General features: G+C 45.2%; 1 protein-coding gene and 1 pseudogene across 1 annotated transcript in view; one reads left to right on the top strand and one right to left on the bottom strand.

Moving 5' to 3' along the window:
- Positions 1 to 19174, top strand: part of TRPV4 (transient receptor potential cation channel subfamily V member 4) — a 121311-nt gene that overhangs the window by 77034 nt on the left and 25103 nt on the right. Inside the window, exons 8-12 of the mRNA XM_056528863.1 lie at positions 2063 to 2221; positions 6463 to 6555; positions 7109 to 7182; positions 9378 to 9543; positions 12616 to 12682. Of these exons, the coding sequence (XP_056384838.1) occupies positions 2063 to 2221; positions 6463 to 6555; positions 7109 to 7182; positions 9378 to 9543; positions 12616 to 12682 (559 nt within the window). The remainder of the gene's footprint in view (positions 1 to 2062; positions 2222 to 6462; positions 6556 to 7108; positions 7183 to 9377; positions 9544 to 12615; positions 12683 to 19174) is intronic.
- On the bottom strand, positions 14180 to 14317 carry LOC130343184 (U2 spliceosomal RNA; annotated as a pseudogene).

Here is a 19174-nt window from a genome sequence, read left to right as displayed (position 1 = left end):
GGCGTTCTCCCCCCGGCTTCACTCGAGCTGCGGCTCAATACAAGTAAGAAGACGGGCTGCATGAGTGAAAAGCCGGGGGGAGAATGCCACTTCCGGGTGTACGGAACGCAGCGCATGCGCGGCCCTCCCCACCAGATCTAGAAAAAGGAGTTAGATTACGAGGATAAGTTCATGAATATTCATGAGCCGGGCGGCAGCTCCGCCCAGCTAGAATGACGTGTAGCAGAGTCCGAGATGATAACACCTCCCACTGAGTCCCAAGCCAGGGAATAACAGAAAACTAAAAATATAGATATCTGAAGAACCGCTGAACCATTTTTAACCAGTTAAGAAGCGTTTTAATCAGGATCACCCGCACTACAAGCCTGTGTAACAGGTTTAGTGCGGGTGATTCTGATGACAGATTTCCTTTAAAAAAACAACAACAAAAAGAAACATGTACATCGGCATGTTCTGACTATGACTTTTTTTTTTTTTTAATTCTTTCACTTATGCAGTGAGGGCTCATATTTTTATGCTGTGATCTTGAAATAAGGATAAGGAGACAATCAGCATTTTTATTAGAGTGGGATTTTCTAGTGGTCTATAAGCAGTCATTCAGTTGTGTATATAGATCAATGCCATGTGTATGCATTACATTGATCTTTAGATTGCCTCTCCACTGGTGGCAGGCATTGGGCTACCCTGTCAACTGATCGGCACCCTGTGATTACTGCACCATCAATGATGGGCAGCAAAGCTGTTTAAGGCCGGGTTCACACGAAAAACAGGTGCCATACATTTGACTAACTTGCGGGCGCTAGGACCACTCGGAAATGTGCTGTCTCATAGACGGCTATGCATTTCCTTGCGGACTCCACAGAAAAAATGGACCTGACTATTCTTTCTGTGGCTGTCAGAATCAGAATTTTCATGGCAGAAACATCTGGTGTGGAAGTTCTGCCATGTGAACAGTGCAGCAGAATCCCATTCCCAGCTGCTGCGGAATGTCCGTGTGCAATATTTATGCAGAATTCCCCAGGACATTCTGCCGTATGAACATAGCCTAAGTGTCATGATTGCTATTGATTGTGGCATTTGTCAGTCATAACCATCACATGTTGGCTGCAGATAGCAACTGGCACCTCCAGATATGGCTCAGGCTCAGTTCCTCAGTGTACATCATAGGTTGGGAAGGGGTTAAATCAAGTTTTTATGTTTATTTTGCAAGGTTTGAACAAACAAAACAGTTTTTACTTTGTCTGGTCAAATCTTGCTATTGGACAGAAACCCGATAGACCCCATTAAAGTCAGTAGGATCTCTCAGGATCCAATGGTGTCTGGCTCAGGTTTTCTGCACTGAACAGAGTCTATGACTGGGGCCCTCAATGGAGCCTACATAATATAGATTTAAAGATATTTTAAGTTTCAAAATTTTCATTTTACTCTCTATATCATAAAATAATCGCGAAATGCAGTTTTCATTTTGGCCACTAGGCCTCATAATTACCTGACATTTCCAGTTCTGTAGCTTTACAATTGTTTTCTCCTTATCACAGGTAGGATTATAATAAGTATCACCATGTATGGATAAAAGAGGAACCAATATTCACAATAGGTGATTGCCACAGCTCCTCGTATTCCCAGCACAATGGCCACTGCACAGGTCACAGAGCTTGCCTAGAATGCTCGCCTATAGAAGTAAATCTACTCCTGGAGAGTCCACTCCAGACTATTGTTTCCTATGTCCAGGGAGCTGCTGTAAAGAATCTTTTTCTTTCTTTCTTTCTTTCTTTTTTAGAGCAGTGCAGAAGCTTAGGCAATATGGCTGTGCTTCTGCAGCCATAGTAATATAAACTAAATATAAAAATGAATATTAGTATCTCACTCTAATCAGTGAAAGAGAAAGGAATGTTCTCAATAAGACGTGATGCATAAAACTATGGCAAAGTATAAAATTTGAATTCTTTATTCAGCCGCCATTTTTGTCCAGAATCTGTTAGCATTGATGATTTATACACTACAAGAAAAATGTTTTTGTGTTTCTTTTATCACGATAGTATTGCTTATTTTTTTAATGCAGAACCGCCATGAAATGCTGGCTGTGGAACCTATAAATGAACTGTTGAGGGACAAATGGAGGAAATTTGGAGCTGTCTCGTTTTACATCAGTGTTGTCTCCTACCTCATTGCCATGATCATATTTACATTAATTGCTTATTACAGACCCATGGAAGGCACAGTAAGTCTAATGGATAAGTTACCAATACAGTTTTAACGTTTACATTTTTACTACTTTCATTTAAAGTCTGCATATGTATTACCAGAGAAAAGTGGAGAAATATTTTAATAATGGCCAAATGATACTTACACCTTCAATATAAAGATGCCTTAGTTAGATTTCCTGTAGTTTAATTAGTTGTCTGTAATTACATATTTACTTATTTGCAATAATTTGACAGTCTTAAAGGGGTAAAAACATCTTAAAACATCTTATCCCCTATCCCCAGCGGAGGGATCTCTGGTCCGGTAGCGGCGGCATCCGGAACACGGAAGCTTGGAGCTTCCGTTCCATGAATTCACGCCACGCCCCCTCCATTCATGTCTATGGGAGGGGGCGTGACGGCTAGTACATAGCAGTCATGCCTCCTCCCATAGACATGAATGGAGGGGGCGTGGTAGCTGTAGTCGCTAGTCATCCGGCACGGAGCCGAGTTCGCTCTGGGCACAGATGACCGGGTTGCCGTGCCGGAAGACATCTTATCCCCTATCCTTTGGATAGGGGATAAGATGTTTTTCACCGGAGTACCCCTTTAATACAACAATTAAAGAATATGTATTACAGCACAGGGGTGTGGAAATTAAAAAAAAAACTACTTGTCCAAGGGACTAAAGCGGAACACAATCTACTTGTCCCTCAAGAAAATCCACTTGTCCTGGTAGATAAAATAATTTCCACCAAAATAGTCTGATTCCCCCCCACTAGACCACCAGGGATGGATATAAGATCCCTTTAGACACTGCTGACAGCGATGATCTAATGGTTTAATAGGTGATCGCAGTATGCCAGGCTATTAGCGGAGGGAGAGCTGTAGCTCCTCTTACACCCGAGACAAGCACAGAAAAGTCTAGATGTAACTTTTTGATCACCTTATAAAAAATTTCTCATATGAAGTGACCAAAAATGAACAATTCTGGACTATTATTTACATTTACACCGTTCACCGTACGGTTTAATTAACATTATATTTTAATAGTCTGGACATTTCCACATGCAGCGATACCACTTATGTTTATTTTTGTACATTATTTTTATTTAAAGAAAATTGGAAACTTATTAGGAAAGGGGCTTATTCACATGTATACGCACTTTTTAAAATATTTTAATCACTTTTTTTCAGTCTCAATAGGGACTTATGTTACTGGGGGGGGTTCTGCTTCTCCAGTTTATGTGGTGCATTTTGTGTCAGAAAATGCTGGAAGTTCCATTTAGTTAGTAGATAACTACAATTCCCAGCATGCCCTGATACAGCCTATGGTTGTGTGGGTGTTGCAGCATGTTGCACTGTATAGTACAGTTAAGGTTATTGTGGAACATGCTGGGAGTTGTAGTTTTGGTTCGTGTCAGCTGTAGAGCCATAGTCTGTGTCAAGGAATACTGGGAATTACAGTTAGTAACTACAACACCCAGCATGCCCTGATGCAGCCTATGGCTCTGCAGCTGACCCGAACCAAAACTACAACTCCCAGCATGTTGCACTTTATAGTTCTACAGTTTAGGTTATGGTCCAACATGCTGGGAGTTGTAGTTTTGGTTCGGGCGTGTTTGTGTGCATCCGTGGGGCTCTTGGTTGGCGGGTGAGTATGAAGGGTGCGGGATTCTGGGGGTGCAATTTAGTGCGGGTGCCACTAAAAATAAATAAAATTAGATGGCACAACTGCCCTAATGCCCGTCTGCTCCTATACAAAACATTTATGCATACACATATCATACATGCACCAGCCACTGCCCCCATATACATACACACACCCCCGCTACTGCCCCCACCACATCATACATTACATACACACATACACTCACACCATACATATGCACACATCATATATACACCTGCTGCTGCCCCCTATATCATACATTACATACATACACATCACACTTAGACATTATACACACATCATACATTACATACACATTACACATCACACTTAGACATTATACACACATCATACATTACATACACCCGCCGCTGCCCACCCCACATCATACATCACATACATACACATCACACTTAGACATTATACACACATCATACATTCCATACACATCACACATAGACATCATACATTACATACACTCACACTATACATATACACCATACATATGCACACATCATACATACACCTGCCGCTGCCCACCCCACATCATACATCACATACATACACATCACACTTAGACATTATACACACATCATACATTCCATACACATCACACGTAGACATCATACACACATCATACATTACATACACATACACATCACACATAGACATCATACACACATCACATATACACTCACACCATACATATCCACCAGTGTTTCCCAACCAGGGTGCCTCCAGCTGTTGCAAAACTACAACTCCCAGCATGCCCAGGGCATGCTGGGAGTTGTAGTTTTGCAACAGCTGGAGGCACCCTGGTTGGGAAACACTGATATACACCATACATATGCACACATCATACATACACCTGCCGCTGCCCCCCCATCATACATACATACACACATACACTCACACCATACATATACAACCACCCTTCCTGCCGCCGCCTGCATTCTCGGTCTCCTCACCTGAGCCGCCATGAGTGGACATCAGAGCTGTAGTCCCGGCCGGTGTGAGGTGAGATTTCCGTCCTCTCCTGTCTCCCCTCCCCCTGCTCTGTGTTTTCCCCGTGCAAACAAGCAACCTCCCCGTGGTGGATTAGGTCCTGTCTAGACAGAGCAGGGGAGGGGGAGGGATAGAGCTGTGTGGGGGATGGAGCTGTGCACAGAGCTGTCTACATCCTCTCTCTCACCCTGCTGTGTCTTCTGAGCTCCGTCCATCCTCCGGGAGGGGAGATAAGGGGGCTCTGCAGTCAGCTATATGCCGCTGCCCCCTCCATACACTCAGAGCTGGTGTGAGGTGGAGACTTCCATCGGCTCCTGCGCCTCACACCGACATTAAAGAAAAATAAGGGGGAAATCTGTCTGTCCCTGCTAGCCCGATACAGGGCTAAATCTATAAACAATTCACCTGCCCGGTGCCCAAAACTACTTGTCCCGGGCGTCGGGCTATAGGATTTCCACACAGTTGCAGCATATTTGGGATCAATGAAAAGATCAGGTGTCTGGATAAGTTCAGGTGCTTCTCTTTGAGATTACGACAGCTTGATCACCCCCACTCCTTACAGTAAGCTAATAGTTAGGGGGACCCTTCTAAGAATGAGAAGGGTATTTATCCAGTGAAAATCCCTTTCAATTAGGTTAGAATATAAATGCATTATAGCGTAGTCATGCTTTGTTCCTTTATATTGTAGCTCTTTAGGGCAGTATTTTGGTGCTCATACCAGGTCATATTTAGTATCCAAGTTCATATCACACCTTCCCCTTTTATGGAGAATCACTAACTTGTATACAATAGCTATATTAGATATATTGATAGGTCATCCATGTACAAGATTATCCGTTATTCATAAACTATCCAATACTACCAACTTTCAATACCTGATCACTCCCTAATGTACCAAAGAACAAAGTGCTAGGCTTTAAATAACAACAACATAGGTACGAATAAATAATAAAGTGCCCATATCATCAGTGACCGTGCAGCTTGGCTTATTGAAATAAATAAATAGCAATACGTTTCCTAAGGATTAAGCATAATGAATGTGTATCACCAATTGCATGTACAAGGATAACTGGGGTTTGAGTCCATGGCTCCTCGTGTATTCTGTCACATTCAGTGACTTTCTCATGTATTGACAGTTAGATCCTGAAGGTAGTTGGTACTGGAATGATCTATTAATGATCATTTTGTTGTAAGTGGTTTTAATTGTTTTCTGTGAGGAAATGAAGGGGTTATTTGTAAGTACTAATGAATAGATTGTTATAGTGTGCATTCTTCTCTATGGCATACCCTCTTTTCTTTATTTTGGTATCTACCAAATCTGGTGAGATTAGTACGTATTTATTTTGAGTGGTGCCTGCCCATTTAATGGTTTTAAAATATCAATATATGAGGTTTATACCCCACACCCTACTGAAACACGCGCTCAGCTGATCAAATGTGTGACTTTAAGTTTCCAAAAACATTGATGTCACACACACACATTGATGATACACACACAACGATCACCACTAAAGTCAGGAAAAAAGTTGTTATTATAGTATTTGGTCATTCTGTTTATGTTGTAAGAAATGTGTCAGCTAACATTTTATTTCCTGTTGCCAGCCACCCTACCCATATAGGACAACAGTGGACTACCTGCGATTGAGTGGAGAGATCATTACCTTGGTCACTGGGATATTCTTCTTTCTTTCCAATGTAAGTGCTGGTAATTCAGTAATAATACTTCTTGGCTAAGATTAGTAACACCTAAACCATGTTTTGTTCACTAGTTTATACATGCGCAGTCAGGTTCCTTGCCATGATGACTACTACTCACTTGGCTTCTGCACTTAATTTTTTTCAAAGTGTAATACAAAGCCAGAGTTAAGTTGAATGTGTTCACACTATTTTATTTTTTTATATTCATATATATGGTGTATATATATATATATATATATATATATATATATATATATATGTATACATGTTTTATATAGTCACCATGCTATGCTAGTGACATCTCTTTAATTCTAATTATCAGCAAAGCTGAGGCGTAACTTGCAGCTTCTGTGCCCCAGTGCAAAATCTGCAACTTTGCTCCATGTGCCATTTATAATACTGGTCCCTTATGGGCAGATGTGCCTTGGGTTCCCCTTGGGCCCAAGGGCCCCTTATAGTTACACCACTGGTTTAAACCCTTTCTTTCTAATCCTTTGTTTGCTTTGTGACTTACTAATTTTGCTTTTTTTATATTTTATTATTTTTGAAGATTAAAGACCTGTTTACGAAGAAATGCCCGGGAGTAAATTCCTTGTTTATAGATGGATCCTTCCAGCTGTTGTAGTAAGTGTTTGTGTTCAAAATGAAAAAAAAAAAAAAAAAAATGGCTATATTGTCTTAAATGTTTGTTCTGGAATTTTCTTATCTCATCATACTAAAATGATTTAGATAATCTGAGGCAGTTCTGTTCTGTTCATTTCATTTACCTCTAGTAAATTAATAGTTACTGAAAAATGTGGTAGCAGAAGCATTACTTCTGGGCCACGATATAACATCTGTAATTGGTATTTCCACCTACCATGTGTTTTTATAGGGGTATAAACACAGCCAAAACAAAACTAATTTCAATGAGAGAATGGGAACCATGCAGGAAGTGCCATCACTTTTTACCACGTGGTACTCCTGAAGCTTCCCATTGAAAAGCTGGGAGCTTCAGAATAGAAACCTACCATGCTGACTGCACTTGTCAAGGTTTTTTCCTATTCGCAAAAGCCCAACCACTGGCGTCTATGAGGGCCTGAATGTGACTTCTACCTCTGTAACATCAATGTGACATACCTACCTGTTAGAGTACAATTCTGTGTAGTTAAAAAATGGTTAAAAAAACGCCAAGAATCTCAAGCTCTGTGCCACAATATGTCAAGTATGATTTTGTGGCACAGACCTTTTCTGTGGGATTATGTGGCACAGAACTGGTTGATAACCTTCTCGATAGAATAATTCTGTACATAGGGTCATGTTGGTATATTTTACAATCAGGAATGTCTAATAATCCAGTATGTTGTACTCGGTAATTAAAGGGGCACTCCGCCCCTATACATCTTATCCCTATCCAAAGGATAGGGGATAAGATGTCAGATCGCCGCAGTCCCGCTGCTGGGGAGCCCTGGGATCCCCGCTGCGGCACCGCGCTATCATTACTGCACAAAGCAAGTTCGCTCTGCACGTAATGACGGGCAATACAGGGGCCGGAGCATCGTTACATCACGGCTCCGCCCCTCATGACATCACGGCACTCTCCCCTCAATACATGTCTATGGGAGGTGGCATGGTGGTCATCACGCCCCCTGCCATAGACTTGCATTAAGGGATGGGCCGTGATGTCACGAGGGGCGGAGCCATCATGTCACGCTGCTCCGTCCCCTGCATCGCCCGTCATTACGCACAGAGCGAACTCGGGGCTGCCCAGCAGCGGGACCGCGGCGATCTGACAACTTATCCCCTATGCTTTGGATAGGGGATAAGATGTCTGGGGGCGGAGTACCCCTTTAAGAAAAGCAAAACCTTCCTGGGGACTATGAAAGGATTTATGTGTTTTTTTTTCACGGAACTTTGGCGCAATACTTTGGTGCAGTGTCTTCTCCTCTGTCATTTTTACAACTTTCTCAAAATCACATGGTCCTGTGTGTGATTTTAACTTTAGTAATTCATCATTTGCGCCAATCGATCTTTGGCGCAATTTTGGTGCAAATCCCGTTTTTTTTGCCGCAAATCCCCGCCAAGAAATTTTGCACATGGAAAACACACTTAGCAATGTCAGAAAATGTAAAGGTGTAAAAATACATAAAAAATGTTTTTGGTGAAAGCAGCGACGCCTCCGGGGCTGCACAATACTATCCTGCAACATAGTTGTCTCTGAGGAACCTTCACCCTCCGTGGAGCCAGCATTGGACGTGGCCACACAGGTTCAGGAAAGGTAAGCACTAAAGCAGTGGTCTCCAACCTGCGGACCTCCAGATGTTGCAAAACTACAACTCCCAGCATGCCCGGACAGCCAACGGCTGTCCGGGCATGCTGGGAATTGTAGTTTTGCAACATCTAGAGGTCCGCAGGTTGAAGACCACTGCACTAAAGTAACAAAAAAAAAACTACCCGAGAATAAAATCCATTTCACATGGTGGCTATAAACCCCACAAAAGAAAATAACTCACGTCACTTGCTGATATACTGCAGGAGGGACTCCGAAATGGCTGCTCTACAGGGTAAAATACGTTGTCCTCTGTGGCGGTAAGTTCTGTGTAAAAGGCGCTGTGAACAGCTGATTTCAACATTTGAGCCAAAATTACTAACAACTTGCACCAAATGATAAACTTGGTCCATGTCCATGAAAACCAAAGTGAAAAAAAAAGGGTAAAAAGAAACTGTCAACAGGCAAAATTGATAAATACCCCCCCTATGATCCCATTATTTGTATGTTTTTATGGCTATGCTAATTTACCTCTTTCTTTGTGTTTCTCCTTTTTATATTCTTAATCCAGCTTCATCTATTCAGTACTGATTATTGTCACTGCTGCCCTCTACTTGGCTGGTGTTGAGGCTTATCTGGCTGTGATGGTGTTTGCCCTTGTATTAGGATGGATGAATGCACTGTACTTTACCAGAGGACTGAAACTCACTGGAACATACAGCATTATGCTACAGAAGGTGGGTTTACCTCAACAAAAAAAACAGACTATTTAAGTTTTTTCCTATAGGGATAGTTATTTTTTTTAAATATATACCATAATCCTTTATTCTATCCCGTAGTTTAGTCATATTTTTCCTATACTCTTGTGATATGAATATGGTTTATGGTAAAATACTCTATTCTATGCAACCTCCTTTTTCTGTAGCTCTGTCTTAGTCATCAGTTGACTTACAAATAAATGCTTATCACTTACTGGGTTATGTCATTTATGGGAGCATATTGTATACATTTTAAAGGGGTACTCCAGGGAAAACCCTTTTTCTTTTAAATAAACTGGTGGCAGAAAGTTAAACATATTTGTAAATTACTTCTATTAAAAAATATTAGTCTTTCCAGTACTTATTAGCTGCTGAATGCTACAGAGGAAATTCCTTTCTTTTTGGAACACTGATGACATCACGAGCACAGTGCTCTCTGCTGACATCTTTGTCCATTTTAGCAACCATGCATAGCAGATGTATGCTAAGGGCAGCATGGTGGCTCAGTGGTTAGCACTACTGCCTTGCAGTGCTGGGGCCTTGGGTTCAAATCCCCCTAAGGACAACAATAAATAAAGCGTTATTATAATAACGTCAGCAGAGAGAACTGTGCTCGTGATGTCATCAGAGAGCATTCCAAAAAGAAAATAATTTCCTATGTAATATTCAGCAGCTAATAAGTACAGGAAGGATTAAGATTTTTTAATACAAGTAATTTACAAATATGTTTAACTTTCTGCCACCAGTTGATTTAAAAGAAAAAAGGTTTTCACCGTAGTACCCCTTTAAGTTGGAGAAAAGTTTGGATTAGACTGTTACATTAAAAGTAAATAGAAGTAACCCTTAAAAAAACAAAAAATACAGAAATCCAACAAATTAGCAACAAGTTGATGAGTGCAAATAGTTTTCTCCAGCGCAATATTGCAAGAGTGCCAATAGAAGACTATACAATATGCTGTGTGTGTTGATAGTGTAAGTACCAGGAGTTCTAAACCCTACAGCTATCCCACTTTGAAAGTTCTACCTTTATAACAATGTTCTCTACATTTTACATAAATTACGTGAATGAGAAAATTTATACCATACCTCTCAGTAGAAAGAAGGACAGAGGTAGCATATTACCCCCCCCCCCCACACTCTATCGTATTTTTTGGGGTTTGCCAAGCCTATTATCATGCCTAATTGGCAAAACAACAAATTTTGTGGTATAACATGTTGCCTGTGTCTTATTGCTGAGAAGAATGGGATGGATATCCACAGGATATGCCAAAAATGTTTGATAGATACAGAGAGATGGCTGGGATTACAAGAACTGCCAAGCTCACTGTTTCCCTTTGAAGGGAATTAGACTTGCTATGCTGTTTTCATAACTCCCATTCACTTTTATGGGGCATATTAAAAAAGCAGAACACAGAAACCATGACTGTTTCCACAATCCCTGCCACATTTCTATTCGGGCCCCATCTGGATAGGCTATGGACATGCTATACTTGTATATGACCATCTGAATGAGTCCCAAACCATCAAAGTCCTATCTGTGAAGTGGACAAAGTGTAATGTGGACTTCCATTTCATGTGACCAAAGTCATTGAGGAGTCCTTAGGTACCCTTTCAATGACTATTACCGTATTTTTCGCCGTATAAGACGCACTTTTTCTTCCCCAAAACTGGGGGGGAAAAGTTGGTGTGTCTTATACGGCGAATACACCCATATCGCGGCGGTCCCTGCGGCCATCAACGGCCGGGACCCACGGCTAATACAGGACATCACCGATCGCGGTGATGCCCTGTATTAACCCTTCAGACGTGGCGATCAAAGCTGACCGCCGCGTCTGAAGCGAAAATAACACTAACCCGGCTGTTCAGTCGGGCTGTTCGGGACCGCTGTGATTTCACCGCGGTGGTCCCGAATAGCCCGACTGAATAGCCGGGTTAGTGCTTACAGGACACCGGGAGGGACCTTACCTGCCTCCTCGGTGTCTGTTCTGTGCCGGGATCCCCTGTATGGCCGGCGCTCTCCTTCCTCGTCATCACGTCGTCGCGTATGTGCGTCGGCGTGCGTAACGACGAGATGGCGGCGACGGAGAGCGAGGATACCCGGCCGGCAGCAGAGACGTTCCGGAGCGACGGGGACACGGCGACAGCGATAGTGCGACATCCGGGGTAGCGGTGACGGGTCCGGAGCGGCGGGGACACGTGAGTATTACCTCCTATGCAGTGGTCTTCAACCTGCAAACCACCAGATGTTGCAAAACTACAACTCCCAGCATGCCCGGACAGCCGTTGGCTGTCTGGGCATGCTGGGAGTTGTAGTTTTACAACATCTGGAGGTCTGCAGGTTGAAGACCACTATTGGGTTTTTAGATTTTGCACCTATAAATTGGGTGCGTCTTATACGCCGGTGCGTCCTATAGGGTGAAAAATACGGTAACTGGTATCTCAAAAAAGTGAGGGATTAAAACATAAAGAATGCAAGCCAATTACCCTGAATTACTTAGTGGGGTGTAGTTTTCTTTGTGGGGTTTGATTCCCAATAAGTATTTTTCCATGGTATTTACCAATGTTTCCCTACGTTTTACTTTTTTCCCTATGTTTTGCTTTTTTACAACTGCTCTGAGCTGTCTGGTTTTCCAGAGCTCAAATCCGTAAATATGTTGGGATCTTCGAAAATGTGGACACGCCCCTATTTGGCAGCCACACACCCTTTCTCGGCAACCACACACCCCTTTCTCGGCAACCACAACCCTTTTTTGGATTTTCTAAGTAAAGTGGAGAGTTGGTCAGATTTTTTCTTTTTATGGTTGCAAACAATTTGTGGCACAACGTGCCAAATTGTGGCGCACTGCGCAACATTTTGGTGCTCAACCCGAGAAAATAAGTCGGGTTTACAATAGTAAATCAGGACCAATATATTATTTTCATTATGCAATGTTTTTATTATTTTTTGCATTTATTACTACACCGCTGAATCTAAGCATTTTTGTCTGTCAGTTTAGTTGATGGGTCTTGTTTTTATTTGTTCTGACTTTACACTGGTTTTCTATTTTCTAGATATTATTTAAGGACTTGTTCCGCTTTCTCCTTGTGTACCTCTTGTTTATGATTGGCTATGCTTCAGGTATGTATAGTATGAGTTGGGGAAAAAAAAAGCTTCCAATGAATGTCAAAGTTTGTTATATTTCTTTCCTCTAAACATAAAGTAGTAAAAGGATTTGGGAGACCTACTTTAATTTTTTTTAATTGCATACAGTGGCTCATGCATATTAGGCTGTATACTCTAAAAGTGTGACACTCAAATATTTGGTGAATTCTTGACACATTAGGTGTGCAATGTGTACGGTTACATTTATTATATAAACTGGAAGAAAATGACATACCTTTGGTGCATATCTATACCTGCTCATTGGATTTCCTCACTGTGAGGAAATAAAAAATGTGCCACAATTATTGGCTCCATTATAAACCACAGAGAACAAAATATTTTAATAAAATTTGGTGCATGTCTAAATATTAGTAAAAGTAAAGATCAATATGTAAAAGAAAATTTTAATAAAATAAAAAATTCTCTGAATTATTCCCCCATCTTCATAGTTGGCAGGTTTTAATAATCTAACATTTCTAACATTAATATGCTATAAAGAGACACTGTAACTGTATTATTGCAGATTGGAGACACAAATTAAATCAGTTTAGTATTAGGTGACTATATATATATATATATATATATATATATATATATATATATGCAAAGTTTCTCATCACACCACCATATAAGGTAGCGTGCCCTCTGATCAGCTCTGGCTCTGGTTACAAAGTCTCAGAAGCTGATTGGGATTTATGCCAAGTCAGAGTTCTCCCCAGAAGGGAAGAGTACCCATCTGCAGAAAGCTGTTTCGGGGTGCTTTTTTAAAAAAAATTTTAAATCTAAGAGCCGAGAAACGTGCTCTCGAATCACCCAGAGTGCAAGAAAAGGTGCAAACGTGTTACACTAAAAAAAACACTTGCACAGAGGATGCGGTCTGTCGCAAGCCCTTCTCCAAAAGGAGAGAGGCCCCCCAACAAAACCTAACCCTTCGCCTCCGGACCAAAAGGCACCTGCGAGGTTCCAGGATCGATGTCCCTTTTCGCCGAAGCTACTAAGGGACCACAAATGCTCCCGGCATCCCCCTTGGCATTAGCCAAGGTATCTGCCCACCGCAGAGCCGATAACAGTAGGTACCCTACCAAAGCAGGAGTACCCAGGGTGTTTGCAGGGAGGTGTGGAACCTAATGGCCACACACGCCTCCCCAAGACCACCAGGAGGGACACCCAGAAGGGCTACCGCATCCTGACAAATCCTGTGGACACACAACACACAAAAAGTGACACAGTGAGACAAAAGGAAATAAATAAGTGAATTTGTGCAGACATACTGCCCGGACATCCGGCCGGATCTATAAAAATTTCTCTGTTCCTAGCCAGAAGGCCGGGAATCAAGAGGTGAGTGCCACAAGGTGAAGAGTTCATGGTAATCAATACTCCCAGTGAGTTTCGGCACCTCAGGGTCACCACTCCCCGAGGCACTAAAGTACCTCGGCTCTAGACCCTCTCAGCCTCATGGCGAGACCCGGAGGAAACAGGTCTTATTCCTCAGAACCAGCCCGGAACGTCCCGGTACACCTGCTCCCTACCATGCAGCACCCATCCCCACCAGCATGAAACTGATAAGAACAGATACTACACTTGATCTTAGCCAAAAGGCAGAGAAGCTGTTTTGGGTTTATTGAAAGAGCTTTATTGTCCATTCAATCATTACAAGTCATACAATAAATTACAATCACACATCACACATTATGCTACTCTAACCCTCCGCTCAATCCTGTAATAGAAAAGCACAAGAGATCGAATAACAAAACAATACAATCTGTGATCGGGGTAGGGGCGTGGGCTGTGGGGCGGGGGTGGGGGGTGGGGGTATGGGCGACTATGTGGGGGTGGGGAGGGGGCGGATCACAGGGCCAAACTGCTGAGCTGTATCTTCAAGGAGACATGGGAGAAGGAGAGGGGTCTTCACTCCTCTTCTTCCTCATCGACGGCCAGGCTGTCCAAGATGGAATAGTCTCTAAGCAGGCTCTTGATGAACCTGCAGCAGTCCCGGACGGACATGTGCTCCCTGTTGATCATGAGGCGGTTCCTGGCAAGCGACACTTCGTCCTTAAAACAGTTCATAAGGCGCCAGGCCTCCTGGATGGCCTCCACGTCGTGGGTCCCAGGGAACAGACCGTAAAGCACCGAATGGTACGATAGGCAGTTCCTGGGTACAGAGTCTCTGAGTTCATGTTCCAGGGCGTCCAACAGACCCTGTGCAAAGGGGCACTGCCAAAACACGTGCAAAGATGTTTCCTCCACATAGGGGCACCGGGGGCAGTACCGGGTTGTGCACAGGTTGCGGGCATGCATGAACGACCTGAGAGAGAGTCCTCCCTTGACAGCCATCCACGACAAGTCCTTGTGTCCATTGGTAAGCCGCTTTGAGGCCACATTAGTCCAAACTGTCTCTGCAGTGGCTGCGGGGAGTCCCGGAACCAGCTCAGTCAAGTCCTTAGCTCGGATGAGCTTGTAGATTGTCTTCGGCTTCCATAGGTCAGGTTTCAGTCCTTCCAGCTGGTGCTCCCTCACAAACCGGACAACATACCCATAGAACCAGGGAGCGTTCCAGTTGTAAGGGATGGAGCTGTCCCAGCCCAGCTGTCTCCAGAGGGGCATGAGAAACAAGCGAGGCATGGACCTGCCCGCTGAGCCAGTCATTTCAACAAGAGTCTGCTGCACGCTGACACATGCAAAGGAGGCCCTCAGCAGAGTGGGGATATCTGGTATTCCCTTCCCACCCTTGCGGGGATCCTTGTACATCACAGTCCTCTTGACTCTGTCCATTTTGCCCCAGATGAAGCAAAACACTGTCCGGGTGATGGCCTTGCAAACGGTGGTATGGGGAGGCCAGGCCTGTGCGGTATATTTGAGCACAGGCAAAACTTCACTTCGCAGGACAAGTGCCTTGCCTTCAATATAGAGCTTTCTGGAGCTCCACAGTCCGATCTTAGAGTTCATCTTTCCTAGTCGGTCTTGCCAAGACTTAAGGGCCGCTCCTTCCTTCCCGAACCAGACTCCAAGAATTTGAATGAAGTCTGACTTAACAGTAAAGGGGAAGGGGGCAGAAGAGGCCTGGTGCCATTCCCCGAAGAGCATGGCCTCCGACTTCCCGCAGTTGACTTTTGCCCCCGAAGCTCTGCTGAAGTCCTCGCAGGTCTGGACGAGTGCAGTCATCGAACGCTGGTCAGCGCAGAAGACGGTCACGTTGTCCATGTAGAGCGAGCACTTGACCTCGTAGCGATCTGGTCCTGGTGCGGTGATCCCTCTGATCTCTCCATTCTGCTGGATAGTCTCAGTGAAGAGCTCTATAACACAAGCAAAAAGAAGAGGTGAAAGAGGGCAGCCTTGTCTAACCCCTGAAAGGATGGAAAAGGGGTTAGTCTTCCAGCCGTTCACCAACACCGTGCTGTAAATATCAAAATACATGACGTTAACAAAAAGAGCAAAACATCTTCCCCAGACCTAGCCTGCGCAAAGCTCTGCCCATGAATGCGTGGGAGACACGGTCAAACGCCTTCTCCTGATCCAAACTGACCAGGGCGGCGCGGCCACGACGGTCCTGGATGTAATGGACCGTGTCTCTCACGAGGGCAAGGCTGTCGGCAATCCTGCGACCAGGAATACCGCAGGTCTGGTCCGGATGGACGATCTGCCCGATGACAGATTTCAGCCTGTTGGCCAGCACCTTGACGAGGATCTTGTAGTCCACGTTTAGGAGAGAGATGGGACGCCAGTTTTTCGGGTCACATCTCTCCCCCTTCCGCTTATACAGGATCGTGATCATCCCTTCCCTTAACGACGGAGGCATTCTGCCCCCCACCACCATCTCCTCGTACACCTCCAACAGGTCTGGACAGATCAGGTCACCCAGCGCTACATAGAGCTCGGCCGGGAGACCGTCACTGCCCGGGGTCCTGCCGGGCTTAAAGGATTTAGCAGCAGAGAGCAGCTCCCCCACCGTCAAGGGATCGTCCATAGCCGCCGCACCTGCGGGATCAACAATGTTGGTGATACCTGACAGGAACCTCTCGGCGGCTTTGGGGTTGGATGACTTGGGGGCGTTGAGGTTGCTGTAGAAGTCTGAGACGACCCCCACCACCTCCTCCTTGCCCTTCCTCATGTGTCTGGTCTCATCTCGTAGCTCAGTCAGGGGCGTGTGGCCAGCATGGAGCTTCCTGAAAAAGAAAGAGTTACACTTCTCACCCTTCTCCAGGTTCTCCACCTTGGAACGAAAGACGATTCACTTGGATTCCTCCTCAAAGTGCCTTTTCAGGCTCTTTTTGGTCTCTTCCAGCTCCTCCCTGACGTCTCAGCCACACTGGAGCAGGTCCTGCAGGGACCGCAGCTCGCGCTGCAGTTTCCTGAAGTCCCACTTCTTCGCACACGCCTGTTGTCTGCCTTTTGCCTGAAAGAAACAACAGAACTCGACTTTAACATATTCCCACCAATCGCTGATGCAGTTGAACAGACATTTGTCATTACGCCATACAAGGTACGCATCCCTACGTTCCTCCATGAACTCCATCTGCTCCAACAGGTCACAATTCAACTTCCAAGAGCCTGGGCGGGAGGGGGCGGGAGGGGCAGGGGATGGAGCGGGAGGGGCAGGGGAGGGACGGGACAGGGCAGGGGTGGTGGCTTTCGCCTTCTTACCCTCCTTGGTCGGTTTGGCCGTCCGTGCTGCTGGCTCCGGAGCTGGGGCTGGCTTCGGCGCTCTCGCTGCCACAGATGCCCATGTTCTCTCCCTCTGGGGGCAGTCCTTGTAGCTGTGAGCCTCCAATCCTCAGAGGTTGCAGGTCTTGCTCTTGGGGCAATCCTTGGTCGTGTAACCTGTCACCTTACAGTCCTTGCCCTCGTGGCCCATCTTGCCACATCTCCTGCAGGTCTGCGGCATGTCCGGGTAGAAGATAAGTCCTGTGGAGTTGCCCAGGGAGAATGTCGGTGGCAGGTGCTGTAGTCCATCTGGAGAAGCAAGGTTCTTGTTCAGTCTGACGACCACAGACCACTTGCAGGTCCAGTATCCTAGGGAGTTCAGGATGCGGGTGGGCTCCCTCACCATGGTGCAGAAGCACTTCAGGAAGGTCGAGATGTCCGTGCTTGGGGTGTGTGGGTTCCGCATTGAAACCGTCACCCGCCTCTCCTCTCTTTGAATAGAGCAATTGCCCACAAAGCGAGAGAAAGGGGATTTGCGAATCGCCGCTTTCACCGCCTCCCAGTATCTTCTACAGGTCCCAATGGTGGCAAAGGTGATATAGAAGATTCCGGACATGAACGTTGCTATTCCAACGGTATCAGCCGTGGAGAAGCCTTGATCCGCCAGCATCTTCTTGCAGAACACGTCGTGGGACAAGTCTGGCACCCTTCCATCCACAGGTTTCAGCTTCAAGGCAACAGTCTGCCTCATCCAGGGCTCCAGTTTTGGAGCTTCAAGGTTGGGGATTCTGCCGCCCTTCTACCTTGCTGTGGTGGAGGTTGAAGCTTGCTGTGGTTGGGGCTGGACCTCCAGGCCTTGCCCTGCAGCCTCCTGGGTGGACTTGCTGGTTGAGGCCATGGCTTCTTCCAGCAGGCTCTTTTCCGCTTCCTTGCTTGTGTAGAGGCTTCGCAAAGTCGTCTTTCCCAGGTGGGAGGAGCTATGCAGATTCGGTCCCGGTGGGAGGAGCTATGCAAATCCTCCTCCAGAGGCAGCGAGTTTCTGCGAAAAGATTCTGCGGCGCCTTCGTCTTCGCCGAAATTCCGGAATGCACCTCTAATCCCCTTCTTCCAAGTTCTTTGTCGGCTTCTTCCGGAGCTGCAGTCTTCAAGATCTTCTCCTTCGAGAAGCTGTTTTGGGGTGCTTTTTTTTTGTATCTAAAGCCGAGGAACGTGCTCTCGATTCACCCAAAGTGCAAGAAAAAGTGCAAACGTGTTACACTAAAAAAACGTGCACAAAGGATGCGGTCTATCGCAAGCCCTTCTCCGATCGGAGAGAGGCCCCCCAACAAACCTTACCCTTCGCCTCTGGACCAAAATGTACCTGCGAGGTTCCAGGTTCGATGTCCCTTTTCGCCGAAGCTACTAGGGGACCACAAATGCTCCTGGCATCCCCCTTGGCGTTAGCCAAGGTATCTGCCCGCAGAGCCGATAACGGTAGGTACCCTGCCAAAGCAGGAGTACCCGGGGTGTTTGCAGGGAGGTGCGGAACCTAATGGCCACACACACCTCCCCTAGACCGCCAGGAGGGACACCCAGAAGGGCTACCGCATCCTGACAAATCCTGTGAACACACAACTCGAAAAAAGTGACACAGTGAGACAAAAAGAAATAAATAAGTGAATGTGTGCAGATATACTGCCCGGACATCCGGCCGGATCTATAAAAATTTCTCTGATCCTAGCCAGAAGGCCGGGAATCAAGAGGTGAGTGCCATAAGGTGAAGAGATTATGGTGCCCGTGCTTCAACTCAGTGAGCCAATCCTCCCAGTGAGTTTCGGCACCTCGGGG

The sequence above is a fragment of the Hyla sarda genome, chromosome 1, assembly GCF_029499605.1.
Source record: "Hyla sarda isolate aHylSar1 chromosome 1, aHylSar1.hap1, whole genome shotgun sequence".
Lineage (NCBI taxonomy): Eukaryota > Metazoa > Chordata > Amphibia > Anura > Hylidae > Hyla > Hyla sarda.
The sequence above is the reverse complement of the archived record's forward strand: the minus strand, read 5'-3'. Positions and strand labels throughout refer to the sequence as shown.